This window comes from Lytechinus variegatus, chromosome 3 (genome assembly GCF_018143015.1).
Source record: "Lytechinus variegatus isolate NC3 chromosome 3, Lvar_3.0, whole genome shotgun sequence".
Classification (NCBI taxonomy): domain Eukaryota; kingdom Metazoa; phylum Echinodermata; class Echinoidea; order Temnopleuroida; family Toxopneustidae; genus Lytechinus; species Lytechinus variegatus.
Window position 1 is genome coordinate 48,961,580 of NC_054742.1, and position 17,980 is coordinate 48,979,559.

A 17,980-nucleotide genomic window follows, 5' to 3' on the forward strand; every position below is an offset into this window, starting at 1 on the left:
ACTTGTTTGATGTTCATTTTGGTACATTCCTTTTTGCCAATCAGTTTGATCTTATTATAACTGCCCCCCCCCAAAAAAAAGAAAGAAAACCAGTCATTCTATTGTAACTTGCATGACGTCCTAAAAATCAATTTCTTGAAAAAATCCAGACCTATCTTTCTTATTGATCCTACAGCAGAAAACTGGACTTAAGTTTTGGATGGAAGTACTTGACCCAATTGGTACCCAGTTTTCTAGCTGTCATTTTGAAACGTAAGGTATAAAATGTTTCCCTCGAATCCATAGTTCAAGTCTGAACTAATAATCAGGGGCGGTATTCTGAACATTGCCTTTTCTCCATATTTTATCTTATCTCAGAGATATGACAAAATCGGTAATTCTGGTGGATGTCATAACTTTTGTCACAAAAATTGTCATAAATTTTGTCTCTTCTCTTAATTGCGCACCAAAAATATGTGGCTGTAAATGCGCGTAATCCTTTTACACAAGCAAAAGATATGACAAAAGTTATGACAGGGGGTAGCAGTCATAAGTTTTGTCATATCTTTTTATTACCAAATATCCCGATACCCTGCTGAATGAATGTCAAGCATATGATATTACAGGCCATCGCGCGAATTAAGAATTTAAAGGGGCAAGGCCATTTTTTAAAAGGGCACTTAAGGGAAAGGGCAGGCAGTTTTCACTTATGGGACATCCAAGGCCACCAAAAAAAGGGCATCAATAATAAATGCACTTTTCAATGGGGCACATGCACTGGATTACTGCAGGGCACCAAGGCCACAGCAAAAAAGGGCAGTTATTTTGGCCTTAAGTCTACAAATATTTGAAAGGTCATCAAGGCCATTTCTGAGGGCATCTAAGGCCATGGCCTTGGATGGCCTTGGATTAATTCTAGCGCTGTATTATTTAGATTAGATTGTGGTATTAGTTTCACTCATCATCTATGACAATTATCAAAATTATTTTTTCATGCTGCAATTAGTTAGGCCCTACATATTAATTCCTCCTATTTCTTCTCTGTTTTCCTTCTTTTTCTACTTCTCTAAAATCCTTCACAGCTCAATGTCTCTCTTTGTAATTAAGCGCATCAATATTCGCGTAGTTGCACGATGCCAGCAACTGTATTGGGGATACGCCCTATTTGTCACGGGGCCTTCCTATTGGCTAGGAGGGCTCCCACTGGGAACTAATGATGATTTTGATTGGTTTGCTTCCGAAAAGATGGGCGGGAACTTTGAGAGATATGACAGGGAAAAGACCATGTTCAGAATACTGATTTGTGACAATCATAGCGGTGTCACATCTTGGAGAGAAATGACAAAATTTATGACAAAAGTTATGACAGTGTTCCAGAATACCACCCCAGGCTTTTTTATTAAAGGTGGTTTGAACATTATAATTTACATATTCTGAAAATGTAATAGCGAAATATCAGTTGTTTTATGAATTGGGCAAGTTTTTTTCAATTGCATTGACATTTCAAGCTTCTTGATGTCACCATTTTACATGGAATGGCTAACCACAAACAGTAGATTGAGAGATCCAGAATTTTGTAATATTTGTTGAAAATCAGAGGTGGTGCAAACAATTATCTTAGATTTTAGCTAGTGGTTGGATATGTATGTTCAATGCAACCTAGATCCAGCTAGGTTCGATACAGTACCATTTAAGGGGCTGTATTGTTTAGGTTCAATAGTTTGGCCCATCAAAATCACTGGCCCGTATTCTGAAGCCAGGTTTAACTTAGACCAAAGTTTAACTCTGTGCTAAAATTATGGGAAGCCATAAATTCAAAAAATTCTGTTTACATTGTACATTTCTTATGTTTACTATTTTGTTTCCTTTTGCTTTCATAATGAAGAAAACACTTCAGTTATCATTCCCAGGCAATTACAAACAATTTGGGTGTTATCCAAGTTAGTAAATTGAATGTGTACTGTTGGAGATTTGTGCTCCAATTGGCTATCCATAGTTAAACCACAACTTTAAACCAAGACTACTTTAAACCCCAAGTTCAGAATACAGGCCATTGTGTCCAATCCAGTTGGATTCGCACCTACAATGTGTGATAAAGTCGGCTACATGTGCACATCCAATTTACCCCTGCCTAGATCTGTCGATGGAATTAAAGAGAAATCTAAGTGCGCATGTCTCGTCAAGACTAGAATAGCATTTGCATGAATCTCTTAATGAAAAGCACCCTCAACGGAGAGTGAAGTAACAGCACAGAATTAAAGGTACAGTAGATTCATGACAGACTGGTGTGTTATCTTGGAACACTCAAAAAGGAAAATCTGTTAATTATATCACGTTTTCATATCCTTTGAATTTTGCTGATTTCGATACCCCCATGTTATATACACATTGCTGCATTTAAAGGTAAATTGTGACATTGGTTTATTTCAAAACTTTCTTTTAGATTTCACTCTTCGCTTTTCACAATATTCATAAACAAGTTCTGAATCAATAAAATGTATTGCATTGGCCAGAAAGAACTGTTCTTATTGTCATATGTACAGATCCCAATGATTTAACAAATAGAAAACAAACTTCTAAACAAAGTTTACCTTTTTCCTTCCATTTAATGGCAATGATAGCCACACAAAATACTGTCTGATAGAGTGCCTATAGATACATTGATACGATACAACATAGACTTGAACTTGAATCGCTTCCATACACAATACACATTTATTCGTACAATCATGAACCTCAACTATGTACATTATCTTTCTATAATTTTTTACGTGGTATTGGGTTTCCTTACTGTAATACAAATGGACAGTTATCTTGCCAAAAATGTGATTCAAACATATTTTCTATAAGACTGTTAAAGGTTAAGTACACCCCAGATTTTTTTTTATTTGAATAAATAGATAAATATCAAACTTGCAGAACGCTTAGAATTTCATAAAAAATTCGGATGTAAAATAAGACAGTTACGACATTTCAAAGTTTCGCTTTATTTTTCACAAACAGTAATATGCACAACTCAGTGACATGCAAATGAGACAGTCGATGTCCCTCACTTTTTCTTTTATTTTTTATGGTTTGAATTATACAATATTTCATTTTTTACAGAATTCACAATAAGGACCAACTTGACTAAACCATCTAGTCATTCCACTTGACAATAAAGAGAAAATGATAATATTTCATGATAAGATACAAAAGAAATAGTGAGTAGATTATGTCATCAGTCTCCTCATTTGCATACTGACCAGGATGGGCATATAACTGTTTTGTGAAATTAAGCAAAACTTTAAAATGTCATGACTTTCTTATTTTACATCCGATTTTGATGAAACTTTCAGTTTTATGCTTGTTGGATTTTTCTCTTTTTATTCATGTAAACATTTTGTTGGGTTGGATTTGTTCTTTAAACACTTCAAGGCATGACAAGCAGAAGGCCTTAACTCAAGAAATGTGATTTTGACCAAAAGTGATGTTTACTAAATTTCTCGCAAGCTATGATAAAAAGTGATTTTGATTTATAGGTAGTAAAGTCCAATTGATTTCACAGTTTACGGTGTTTAGAATAGGCATTGCTGAATATTCTGGTACCAAAATCTCAAAATGGCCGAAAAGTGAGCCAAGTCCTTCTGTTTGCCAACCCTACATTTGTAGCTTACATGTTCTACTAATTTTGTATTGAATAAGATATATTTGTATAAACTACAGTGCTTCACAATTCATATGGTGTGTATTCCAATATTTGACTACAGAAAATATGGTGATTGCTTTTTACATAATCATATCATGATCAAGAGATGTTTGTATGTACAAGTCTAGGTCTACTTACAAAAAATATGCAGAACTTGCTTCCTCCATCATTCAAATTACAATGTACATGACATATTTGAAATACCCATTTCACTATTATATATATTCCAAGAGAAAAGATAATTCACATGTATATGAAAATACTGTGATGGTTTGAATTAATTTTCCACTTGGTTATGAGTTGTCATTAAGCATGTTCATACATGTACATCTATGCAAATGAATAAATCTACAAGTTCCATTTTCCAGTCCAAATGATAAAACCTCAATTCTTACGGAAATCTTGAGGTTGCCTTATAATTATGTCTTGACTTGTGCTTTAGTGACCAATATAGCACTAAGTGAAAAGTGCCTTTCATACATGTAGCATACTAGTATACAATGATGCACATGTGTCATGGAACAAGTTTAATTGTTATGATGTAACTAGGTGTACATGTATATTAGAACAAACAAATAAAACAAGATGTTTTTAATCTCTTCCCAATGAATTCCAATCATCAACCTCAATTCCATTGTTTCAAATAACCCAAAGTACTGGTAATTGAAAATCAATGCTTTATACACAAACTTTTAGATATCATGTTAAACAAGATATCTCACCATGTACTCCTGCAACAAATTATCCACTTTTAATTTATCAGAAAACCCAAAATTTTTGTTCAAGTGGGCATTTCATAAATGACTTTACATGTATGCACGACTGGTGACCTTTTCTTTCTCATTGGCGTTGATTCCGAGATATTGGTCGACCAGTTGCAGGACACCATACATGTATATTCATAATCACAGTGTTACTCTTTCAAAGTGATTAAAAACCTCCTTAAAACACTACCATCTTCCTGGGATCTTGCTTATAGTTCTACTGATTGATATTTTGCTTGGTATTCACCATTCAAATAACTATTTCTTTAATTTTTCCATTTGTATATGCAGCTCGTGCTATCTTGTATGTCTTGGGGGAAAAAAGTGGTTAACTCATGAGAATTTCATTGATTTACATTATAATTTAGGTATATAACACATACAAATATAATGCATCATGATTGTAATTTCTAATTTCATTTTTATTTGAAGGAGTATATATTTTGTGTACATGTAGAGCTCATTTCAAATTTTAGTTGAAAAATATTGCAATACAGGTAAAACAATGCAGATAATTCAAGTGCTAAATGTGCATTGTGTACAACTATCTCTTCACCCATGAAAATCTTGCAAACAATAATAGCATTCATTATACATGAAGGCTATTTCAAATCATGTGAAATGATGTTATGATAAAGTTACAAAACATAGTAAAATGTGGAATATATTTCAAAATGGTTTGAAGATCGATGCATATATTATGAAGAAGTTTAGTACGTATAAAAAAAATCACACATTTTGTGAATTAAAGACAGAGTAAACAAAATGTCCATAAAAGCTACATGAACAAAAATTAGTACATTTCCATGATGAATTTCATTGAATCATATACAGTGTATATACATGTATTTATAAAAAAAAATTCTATGGGCATATTTACAATGAGAGCAACTTATTGAATGAAATAATAACTTACTACAAGTACTACCAGAGCAGGTTAATTTACCATTGATAATGGGCGTATGCAGTAGAATAGATATCTTATCATTTTTAAACCCTAAATAGACTGGGCTATTTCGATGCCTAAGAAGACTGGGGGATGGGGGGGGGGGCTGAATCATGATCTCGGCCATTAATCATACGATCGTAGCAAAAATTAATTGCTAATTAATTATGCTAATTTATGTGTAAAATCAAAAGTTTGCTCAAATTATACTACATAATGCCCCTAAAATGCTAAATTTTGGTTCGAAGACCCTTAATAGGAATCTGATCAAATGTACTTTAAAAGATTTCAGTATCACATTTATTATCTTGTTTTCTAAATTTCTTATTCATTTCTTTATTTTTTGACTTTTTGTTTTTTATTGTTTTTTTCAATGGAAATTATCAAGAACTTTATTTTGACCAGAAACAAGATGATATTAATTTATTTTAATCAGTAAAAGGAAAAATAATGACACATGAATTTTGGCTAAAAACATTATTTACGTTGGATTTGTACACGAATTCACATTTTTGAGCCACATTTTGGGTCTGCAAGCGTTTTTTGGGGTCTCAAAAGTTGCGCAAGACTTGAATACAAAAATTAAATTAGCGACCCGGTCAAAACATTTTGCGTGGCGGATTTATCGCGAAAAATGTTGAGGGGGCTGAATCAGCCCCCCCCCTCCCAGTCTTTTTAGGTTAAAGAGGTTATGTTGAGTTGTGATAATTAAAATAGAGACAAAATTGATTTACATTACCTTATACTATCCAAGAGTCATGAAAATATACATGGAAAAGAAGATTTCACTAACTTTTCTGACTTTTTCGTAAAATAATTGAAATGATCAATTCCAATGACATCTCAAACATTGAAGTGGAAGAGGTTCATCGTGGCGAAAAATTGAGTAGCAGAATTAACCAGTTGTCTCACGATGGATCAAACATTTTTCCTGCACAAATGTGTTTGAAATTGATTACCAGTATCTAAAGGGGGCTGTCACATTACTCACACATCCAGGTTTTTAGCCAGCTTATGCTGACATACTGTACATACATAAGGCCAGCCTTTTGTCCATTTACTATGTCTCTTAACATCAAAGGTTCCATTCTTATCAAGATTTGCATTTTTGTTAACACAAAATATCATTAATTCATATTTTTGATAATTGATATGAAGGATTATATTGTAATTTGGTATTGTTAACACAAGGCAATTTTTCAAGAATTTGGATTAAGAAAGCTGCTGGCCAAAACCTACATACATCAGCAATTCAGTATACATGTACACTGGCTTAAACGTCTAGGGGTGACAGCCCCTTGAAATCAATATATGTGGTCTTTCACAGTCCATTTCACACACCCCCCCCCCTACTATTGAAATACTAACTTTTAAATTTTGAATAGAAATTATTTTCTATGTTTTTCCTCACCATGTAACATGCAATGCATTTTTATGAGCTAGGAATCATTATGTCACATAATTCTACTGATTTTTTTCTTCTGATTTAAAACAGTCTAAAAACTTAAGCATATATAGCACACCAACATGAAACTAATTGATATATCACCATGAAAAAAGAAATATACATGTATATATCATACAGTATAATAGCACAAAGAAATTCTAAGCTAAATATTTGAAAACTGACGCAAATCCCAGATAGAGCAAGGCCCTAGGAATAACATATGCAATGCACATTTTATCCAATATACCCATTTCCATCAATATACATTTGAACATTATCATAAAAATTGAGAAAAGACATATACTCTCAGATTTCAGTAAATATTACATATGCATACAGGTACATTTTAAATTTGTCAATAAATTGTTAAAAATGATGTATTTCAATTATTAAAGTAGCATTTGCAAAAGCTTACTTACAAGAGTACTATATGCAAAGTGAAAGAATTATACTTATCACTGCAAAGCATCAATCAGCCAATATTCAAATTATATGTTTTGAAAATATATTTAACATATGAAAACAAACTTGTGGCTACATTTATACTTATAAAAGCTTTTTTTTGTACAGCTGAATAACCATGCCCCAATCAATTAAACACATTCTAGTTCGAAGTTAGCTTGAAGCTTTGCACTGCCATTGACTAGTTTACCATTCAAAGGATAGGCATCAACATTAAGAGTTACGCCAGCATGTCCATTACTCAGGTCTGAACAGACAGTAGATTCATTGTCACTATCATTGGCCAAGGTCTGAGGAGCTACAGCCTTTGCATTGTTGTTCACATTGAGTTCTCCAGGATTCTGGTTGTTTATTTCATTGCAGTCAGTATGATCCTTAGGATCTTTCTTGTCCTTTCCTTTGTGGATGGACAGTTTCTCTGTGAGAAGTCGGAAAGGAGTTCCCTTTCTCTTGCCATTGTCTCCTTTCGCTATGCACGATGTGGAGCCTGAACAAGCATTTCCATTTCTTCGATCAATCTCGTGTGAATGGTCACTACTGGACGAACTATCACAAGCCCATGAGTGGGGACGTTCTGCTCCTGTTTCTAGATTTTGTGCATTTCCATGTTGTAGCTTTTCCACAACATTATGAGCTGGCTGCTGGTGCTTGTGGGTGTTGGCGGCCATTTTGACCTGATGGCAGGAAGGTGCCACACTATCCATCTTTGCAATGCCTGTCTGGACTTTGGTGGTAGGGCCAGCTTTGGGGATATAGACAGCCATCAGCTTTTTCTTTGATCCCCTGTGAGTAGACTGAAGAGGCAAGCTGTTAGGACGTATGTTCATATTAGGGGATACTCTACTCACACCAGCCCCTTCACTGCTGGCTCCAGAACTTTCTGATGCATCATATTTATTCTGATTGGGCTGCTTGGGACTGGTACTTCTTGCCTGCTGGCGATGCAGGTTAGTGTCTAGTTTGGCCTTATTGACCGGCTGCTTCACAGCACGTGAGCGTGGATCAACTCCATTCATGTGATTCCAGGATGGCATACTTGAGGATTTGTTCTTCAGCTTTCCCATACCATGAGATAGATTGTCTGTCATTTGATCCTTGCTCAGTCCTGCCCTCATTTCATTCACAACCAAAGGCCTACTAGGAGAGGTGGAAGGTTCACTAAAACCATCACAGTACTTGGGTCCTGACTGTGAAGGACCATACTTGAGATCAGTGGTGTACCTCTCAATGCTGTCATCAGAATGATGCAAGTTCTTTGGATCGACTGGTGGAGCCGATGCAGTCAGATCAATAAGATTGAGGTCTGATTGTGAAGAAAGGCTGGTACTGATGGTATCTGGAGACAGGAGTCGTAAGCGCTCGTTCTTCTCCAAACCACTGCTTACTGATGACTGAAGGCCATGATGGTTCTTTGTATCACTTGCCGTACCAGACGTATCACTGGCTGCACCAAGCACAGGCTGACCGTTGCTTCTTACAGCAATCATCGTACCATCAGCCAGTCTAGCAATACCCGGATACTCTGTAGCAATGATATCCATTGGTCGGGCAGTGTAGTCTGTCATGGTGTGGGTAGGGATGGCATTCCCCTGGGTGGTGGGGTTGATAGTGGGGCTAACTGTATGGTGCTTGTCCCAAAGAACCATCAGTTCAATGATGCGCTCCTCAACACACAGTGCAGTAAGTCTAGCCTCTGCATCATGATCCCAGCAGTCTTCGATGGTCTCTTTCAGACTTCTTAGAGCCTGCAAAGATATAATGAACATTGCCAAAAAATAAACAGATTAACACATTTTTTCACATTGGGATTGCAGATCATGATCTTGTCATCGACAGTACATTTGACAAACTCCACAGAAGTTTGGATTTTTTAATTGTCAAGCAAGATTCCTACGTTTCATGCTGCTAAAGACAGGAGTAACAAGTGTTGCTCAGTTATATGCTACATTTAATAAACCATACATGTATAAACAGCCAATTTTATTACTCCTTTACAACTTTTTATTCTTTTCTGACAACGCAACACAAATGAATTCAACAGTTGAAATTGAATAGAAATTGTTATTCCCATATCATATACATATCAATATTTCTCTTAACTTATAAGAAACAAAATAAAATAAACCTTTCTTACTTGGCTGTTCTGTTTCCATGCATCAGGGAATTGAGGTCTCTTCCTCTCCCTTGACACTAAGACCTGCATGTCTTCAAATGTTGGATGAAGCCCAACTTGTTCTTCAAAGGGCATCTGATAGTTACCCATTTCATCTGATGAAATCAAACAAATGAAAAAAAAAAGTTAAAATGAACCTGAAGTAGACAAGCTGATTTTTTGTTCATTTGTTTTCTCACTGAAATTACATTTCGAAACACTTTGCAAAACTGCCGGAATAAACTACTTGAATTCAAAACATAAATTTGATCTTATTCCTAGCTCCATTCCTCCAAGTAATTTCTTGTGTCTGGCAACAACAAATTTGGACATTTATTACAATGTTGCATCTGTCCACAATCCTGACATTACCACAAACCGACATACCCATGAAAGCAAATATAAAACCTGTTGGGGTAAGAACTTGTAAACTTATAAATAGTGCTTTGATTTGATTTTTATCAATTTCAGATTTTTTTATATAAAAATAACTTATTTTCTTCTTCATAAAATGAGGGGACATTTTAAGCTAAACTCTGTAAAAAAAAGTGTAGTTGAATTACGTATTGCCATTATCCATCATGATTTAAATCGTTCATAATCGTTTTGTATTTAACAAAAGAAAAAGACAAGACATAAATTCCTTCCTTGTGACTGACAAAGTAATGGTATAGTACATTATATATTTCACCTTCTGAAATGTCCATGTTAATGTAATGAGGGTAGAAAAAAACAGAAAAGATATGAAAATTCAAAGCAAATCAACGAATGTTTCCTGATCGCGATTATGAAACAGTTGATATGGAAAGTTTAAACAGGATGTCCAAACAACCTGCTCTCAGCTGATATTATACTGGTTAAATTCATATTCCGAGTTTAAATTGTCTTTCCATTGTCAATATTTTTTAAAAAGTGGTTTAATCCGGTCAATTGAAAATTAAATGATAAATCATCAATTCCGTCTTGATTCTGAAAATCAACGCCGAGTGATTTCACAACACTAAAATACACAGTACAGTCCCATGTACTCATTTTCATGTTGGAAATGTGTTTGAAGTCATGTAGTGTTGATCTTTCAGGATGAAGAATGGACTGATGTTTTCATCTTTTTAGAGAAATTGATTAACCAGATTTGACCACTTTTCAGAAAATACAGACTTTCTAAAACATTTCCTATTCTTTGGAATATGAATTTTACCAGTATAATAACAGCTCAATGGAGGTTGTTGTCTACTGTTTCAACATTCCCGATCAAAACTTTCCGATCGGAGAAGCTGCGTTTGCAATGACATATTGTAATCGATCAAAATCATATTTACATGAAATAATCATGAAAAAATATTCTGTTCTTTGAAATTCTGTTTCTCTCGTTCATTCTCTCGTTTTCAATATTTTTTCTTTGGTATTTTTATTCAATTTATAAATGAAATGAGAAACAACTCTTATTTTTTGTTCAACCCTATCTAGGCCGGGGTATTTTGGGAGTTCATATGGCCGGGGGGGGGGGGGGGGGGGGGGGGGGAGGGGGGGCCTCCCCCCAAAAATCATGTTTTTGAGCAATTTTTGGTCTGACTTGCACTTATATAATGTTGCGTAATTCCGAAACCACGTACCCGAGTGATGCAAAATTGGTCTCAAAAGTTGCACAAGACTTGAAAGTAAAAAGTCAGTGAGCGGCGCGGTCAAAGAATTTTGCGCAGCGAAAATATTACATGAATCGTTGAGGGGGGCTCCTAGGCCCCCCCCCCCCCAGCCTAGATAGGGTTAAAGAAACAAAAATAAATAAAAGAAAGTTATGCAACCATTTTTACAACCATTCTTTTTAGAAGAAAAATTTATTATATGACAGACCTTTCTTGCGACAAACTGGCAGAGGGTTGGCGATCCTTCATTTATATGTTTTAATTCAATTTGGCATACATTGCCGAACCCAGAACCGAACCAAAGTTTGGAAAAAAAATTCCAAACCCTGCCGAACCGATCTGAACCCGAACATGCCGCCTGACTTGCAGCACTACTTATATATAAATCATTGAAACTACTTGTATAAAAAAAAGGAAATACAGACTAAAAAATCATACAATTTTTTTTCATTCTGTACTTATTTACAAAGGCTACACTGTGAGCTTACTTACCCCTGGGATACAGATCTTTACATCTCATTGCAATTTCCCAGATGACAAGTCCGAGAGCGTACACATCCACCTGCTTGAGGGCGCACTCACAGTCTCTTAGATTGACGGCACCATCAAGAACCTCAGGAGACATGTAGCGTACTGTTCCCACCTGACATTCAATGATTCATATCAAATGATCATGAAATATTTTCAATGCACAGTATTTTTTTTTATATTCATGTACATGTATGATAATTTTCACTATAAAGAAAGGGGGAAATTTTGACCTGTTGCATTGTTTGGGTCTAAATTTGGCCAAAAATCAATTTACAAAAATAGTAAGGTAAAGACAATGTTCACAAAATCTTTGAATCTTGCTTGAATAACATAATCTTACTTCAACTAATGAAATTATGCTACTCCACTTATTACAAGGTGTATGGAAGCTGAAAAAGAAAATAGGGTGTCGTATCAACAGCTGAAAATATTTTAGGAGGTACACTAAAAAGGGATATTGGTTTACTCCAAATAAACATTATCTGTTCTTGAATCACTTCCTGTTACCCTACTGAATTCAGTGAATGAAGTGTATGGGGAACAAAGAAGGTAAGAAACTTACATCAGTGATGGTACTATTGTCACCATCAGCCTCTCCAACCACACTGGATCCACAGACCTTCATGGCAAAGCCAAAATCACCAATGACACAATTACCTTCAGCATTCACCAAAACATTACGACTGTTGATGTCTCGATGAACAACAGCTGGTTTGAGGCCACCTAATGAAGTTTATGATAAAACAGAGAGTTGAGACCTGTTTATTCTCAATGCGAATAAGATAAATTGTGTAAATTAACCATAGCCTTGCACAAGCAGAACAAAGTCAAATACATGAACAATTCCCTTTTATTTTTTTTTTTTTTTCTTTCTTTAGTCCATTAGGAATTTACAAAACAAAGATCAATAAATTCATTCACAATTTATTCCACACAATTCAAGGAAAACATTAGTATAAAGCCAATTTGATTAAATTGCAAATCTGTGAAAGTTACTTGTGGTTTGGTTCATTAGCAGCATTTAATGAAAGAGAGTTTATATCATACTTGATTAAAAATTAATTATCATTAATGCAATATCAACCTTGTGAAGGTCAAAAATTATCCCAATGTACCTGGAGTGTCTATGACCTGATGCAGGTGTGCCAATCCTGCAGCAGTGGTTTGAGCCAGCCTGCACATGGTGTGCCAGTCGTAGCTATTCTCCCTCAAGTAGGACATGAGGGATCCCCTGGAGATCATTTCCACCACCAGGAGGTGCTCCACCCATCCATCCTCCCCCATGCGATCTCCAGATCCAACATACTGGAGAAGGTTGGAGTGCTCCATATGGGGAAGGCCCATGATGTCAAGCTCATTCATGTAACACTGCTTGGAGGATCCTGTGAACACCTTCACAGCAACCTCCTTCTCACTCAGAGCAGCTCGATAAACATTGCAATATCTGGAGAAGAAAAAAAGTGTGACAAATAACCAAAAGAAAAATTTTCAAACAGAAAAAACACACCTTGGGGTTTCTCATGCATGTGGGTTTTGCATCCTTAGTTCTTTTTCAAAGTAAGAACTGTGGGTATTAATATTAAAGAGTTCATAAATATTTAATTTGTAACACAGCACTTGAAAATTCAATGCCCCCCCTTAAGAACCAAGTACTGACTGATTCAAATTACGTTCATACCTATCTGCTATTTCACTTTAATGATTAACAAGAAGTATCATGTGACATGGTCACAGATATTGGAATATTGATGGAAAATTTGCCAGAATCTAGTGACATCATGAAGTAACGCTTATTTCATCTAACATTGAAAATGATAGAGTTGAAGATTCTTGTCATTTGATTGATGTGTATTTGAGCCAACAGCTTCAAGCACAGAAGAGTTTGAACAGTGACTCAGATAAATATAGATTGCATGATGGATTCATGTGCATAAAATACTGCATTGGACATACCTTCCTTGCCCAACAAGCTCCATCATCTTTAGCTGGTCAAGGTCAAAGGTTGGCTCTGGGGGAGGGGCTTCCAACATGGGCAACTGGCTCATTTGGGCCTTGGTGGAGCGCTGCAGCCTCATGCGGAAGATGAAGTACATGATTGCTATGGCAACTGAGACACAGAAGATGGGGATGACAGCAATGAGAATAGTTCTCTCCATGTCGTAATTCATTTTGTCTGATATCACTTCTGGAAGAACAATGAGGAACATGAAAGAAAAAAAAGATGAGTCAAATAATAATGATAAATAATTAAAAAAACAAATATCTTGCGCCATATCCATAGATGCTGCACAACATTCTTGAAGTAATTAATTCAGGGATTTACCTTAACGGGTCATTGGCCTTTTGTTTATCCCCTACATCCTCTTCACTTCATCTTTACCATTTCTTTTATAATGTTACATATAATGTATGCTGAATTTTGTATTGATTTGTAAACTTGAACTTTTGATGTTTTTTAAAGAGATGTGAATAAAATTGAATTGAATTGATTTTCTTTAAAATCAATTCTACTTTCAGAGATGCCAATAAAAATGTTATGGCTTAAAATTGCGCCATCCAGATTCATCTAATCCTAATAATATTAATAATAATAACAACGCAGTTCTTGTATAGCGCATATCACATTACAATGTATGTCATAACGTCCCTGTGAACTTCCAAAGGACTTGGATATTATTACCCAAAGTCCAGACTAAACATTTATCACTAATAATGGCAAAACACAATGATGGTGCAGGTACAAAAAATACCTAAGTGTTACTATGGTAACATGAGTGATTCATATTCTGCAGCACATATTGAGCTATTTGTTACTCAATGTTGAGATTTACACTTCAAAATGAATAGGGTCTGGGCGAGAGAGAGGGAGGGAAAGAGAGAGAATAGGCACTCATGAAAGCATCCTGCCACCAAACTGGCACCAACATGCATCATTAATCACTGCAGACATTGTGTCTCCCAGAGCAATTGGCTTGGCAAGCAGAGATGTTATGAATAAGATAACATAAAATGGCAACCCATTTACATTCTGCACAATCTTAAAGGTAGATACATCATCACCTATTTAGAAATAATACTGTTTTTTTTATTACAGAGGATCCTTCATTTTATTCAGAACATAATACAATACATTTTTCATTTTGTGAGGGCCATATGTCTGTCTACATGTACATGTAGAACAAGTTCTGTTTGCCCCCATAAGAGCACATTTTCATGTATATTTAACATACATTACAATTTCTTCTGCCAAAACTCTCTTCTGAAAAAAATAAGTTTACAACAGCTGGAAGCAAAATATTCATCATCAATGTCGCTGGTGTACTAACTGTTATGACCATCTCCCTTTCATTCCATATTACTGACAATTTGTGTCTGATATACATCGTACGGGCAACAGTGAAATCTATGTGATTCACAATATGGCAGTGACATATTCCCTTTCATTTCATTTCTGACAATTTGTATCTCGTTACAGTAACCAATTCATGTCATTCAATTTTCATGAATTTGACTGTGACATTTTTGTACACCGATCAGTTTCCTACTTCTGCACAATGCCCCAAAACTGGAAAAGCAGTCCTTAACTACACAGATACATGTACATGTATATTGATGTAAAAAAAGTGAGTTGCTGATGTGGTATGATGTAAAATATTTTTCTAATCTGAATATACTGACCTAGGCAATAAGAAAAACATTAAATGGACACTCTCGAGTCGCTGACCCTACATGTACATGTATCTAAAATCTTAAGAGATTCAGAGACAATAAATCCTGCATGACTCACAACCAATTAGCTGAGTACCACTGCCAAGCACGCTACACTGCATCACTATACCGCTTTACATTCTGGATGAGAGGACAGATTATTTTTTGGGGGGAACCCATTCTACATCTCATTTTATATTTTTAATACCCTATTTTAACTGGGCTATTTCAGACAGGGATATAGTGGGGAAGGGGGGTCAACTATACAAAACTGTATAGTAATATTTTCAAAAAATCAATTGTTTTTTATTTATGCAAATAAGCTTATGAAATTTTCCCTAAATTTGTGTTTGTGTGTATGTCTTTGCCTTTCACTCACTTAATAACTAAAGTGGAATGCTAATTTTTAGTGAGAGTATCAATTTTTACAAAAACAAATATCTACAAAAATTGCCAAAATATAAATGTCTTTTGTATTTTATTGCTTTTTAAATCATAATGTATTTCTTTTCTTAACCTAATTTGTTTTTAATTTTCTAGATGATGAACTTTGTCGGGGACCCTTTAGCAATCATGCATAACATTGAATAAATCAATTTATACCCACAAAAAATGAAAATACTCAGCACATTTATGATTTTGGGTTGAAAAACACAATTTGCATGGTGAATCACATTTTAGAGCTGTTTTGGGGTCTTACATGCACAAAATGTTGTGTTATTTCGGAACCACTTACCCGGGCGTTGCAAATTTGGTTTCAAAAGATGCGCAAGACTTGAAAGTAAAAAGTTTGCGTGCGCCGAGGTAAAAAAAAATAAGCGCGACGGTGTAGTGACAAAATTTGTTAATGAAACACCCTCAAAGTTTTAAATCATACAAATCATGACAAATAAATGTGAGAATTGAAATATTCATATTATACATTCTATCATGCATCTGAAGCCTAATTTTCTGATGTTTTCACATTTATATTTTCTCTGGGAGAGGCATCTTCTTAGAAATACTATGGTTTAACATTGGATTAAATTATTTTATTTGAGCATGAGGAAATAATACAAGTATAAAGAACTAAATGGATTATCACCTTTATTTATGCTTGGATTGCCATTAGAAAAGCAAAAATATATTACACACACAACTTCTAAAATTTCCCAATTATGACCTCTGTTACAATTCACCTACATGTATGACCCCAAATCTATTCAGATGATGCTCAATCACATGGATGTATGAGCAAACTTTGAAGATGATCTCTTTAAATAATATCAAACTATTCTTTATTATCACAAGAACAAGTACTTCAATGTGCATACACTGCATCCCAGAATAAACGAAACCGAGATTGATCGATGATTTATCACAACTTATTCTTCATCAAATTTCATAAAGGACCCATCATTTTAAAGCTTAGGTTCTCCTCTTTCATGTGAGGGAATCAATATGACCAGTACTTCAGGCATGAGTAAGTAAAAACAATTTGAAGAGAGGAAACCAAAAAGTCATTTGGCAAGCGATATCTGACATTCTCTTTAAAATGTACATATTAAAGTTCATTTCTTGCCCTTTCATATGACACCACAACCAATAAAAATGCTTCAAAAATAAGAAAGTTATGTTCGTTGGAAACAGTGCTTGCATTTCAATAATTTCATTCGATAAAATTGTTCGACTATTGCCTTTCCTCGCACTAGACAGAGGTAACAAAAGAATTTATGCATGGATGATCGGTAAAGAAAGGAACTGGTTGGTCGATGTTAATCAAGCTAGCTGAAAATGACTATCAAACGAGTTTATTGAATGAAATTGTTGAATTGCAAGCACTTGTTAAAATGAACAAAACTTTCTTATTTCTGAGGCATCGTTATTGGTTGTGGTGTCATATGAAAGGGCAGGAAATGAACTTTCTGAATATGTAAATTTAAAAAGAAAATTCAGATACTGCTCACCAAACAACTTTTTGGTTTCCTCTCTTCAAATTGTTTTTACTTAATACTCATGCCTGACGTACGGGTCATATTGATTCCCTCACATGAAAGAGAAGACCCTAAGCTTTAAAATGATGGGTCATTTATGAAATTTGATTAAGAATAAGTTATGATAAATCATCGATCAATCTCGGTTTCGTTAATTCTGGGACGCACTGTATAATAACATTTCTGATTAGTTTTGACCTTTGTCTGACCTCATATCAAATCTAATCAAATAATAAAGTACCAAAGTGTGTGACTTCATCCATTTTCACTGTTTGCATAATTGCATAACAGCATTTTGATACGTTTTGGTAGCGCATGATGAAAAACTCCCACTACCAAAATTTGGTGAAATTTCGTCCATGGGGGACTTACGGTAGATACAACATCATGCATGTACATAACTAGCCCCATTGAAGTCAATGTATTATTGGCCTGGTTTTTAAAGTTGGGAACCAGGCCGACTTCAATGGGGCTAATTACATGTATGTATTCATGAGGCCCCCATGGACCACCAAATTTTTCAAGTGGGGGGTTTTCATCATGCACCATAAAAATATGGTATCAAAAATGCTGAGATGCAAAAAAAATGTTTTTTGTGACGTCATCACTTCGGTACTCTATATACCCAAATATGATATATGCATACATTGAATGTCACTTTGTATTATGTTTTGAATGGAAATGGAA

The 17,980-nt window shown here is 35.0% G+C and overlaps 1 protein-coding gene across 3 annotated transcripts in view; it reads right to left on the bottom strand.

Moving 5' to 3' along the window:
• Positions 1–6,285: 6,285 nt before the first annotated feature.
• LOC121411232 (bone morphogenetic protein receptor type-2-like) overlaps positions 6,286–17,980 on the bottom strand; it is a 47,638-nt gene continuing 35,943 nt past the window's right edge. For all 3 annotated transcript variants that reach the window (XM_041603834.1, XM_041603835.1, XM_041603836.1), the window contains exons 5-10: positions 13,566–13,797; positions 12,728–13,056; positions 12,175–12,335; positions 11,574–11,724; positions 9,421–9,554; positions 6,286–9,031 (exon numbers count right to left, since the gene is read on the bottom strand). In XM_041603834.1, coding sequence (XP_041459768.1) covers positions 7,418–9,031; positions 9,421–9,554; positions 11,574–11,724; positions 12,175–12,335; positions 12,728–13,056; positions 13,566–13,797 — 2,621 coding nt within the window. In that variant the 3' untranslated portion in view covers positions 6,286–7,417. The remainder of the gene's footprint in view (positions 9,032–9,420; positions 9,555–11,573; positions 11,725–12,174; positions 12,336–12,727; positions 13,057–13,565; positions 13,798–17,980) is intronic.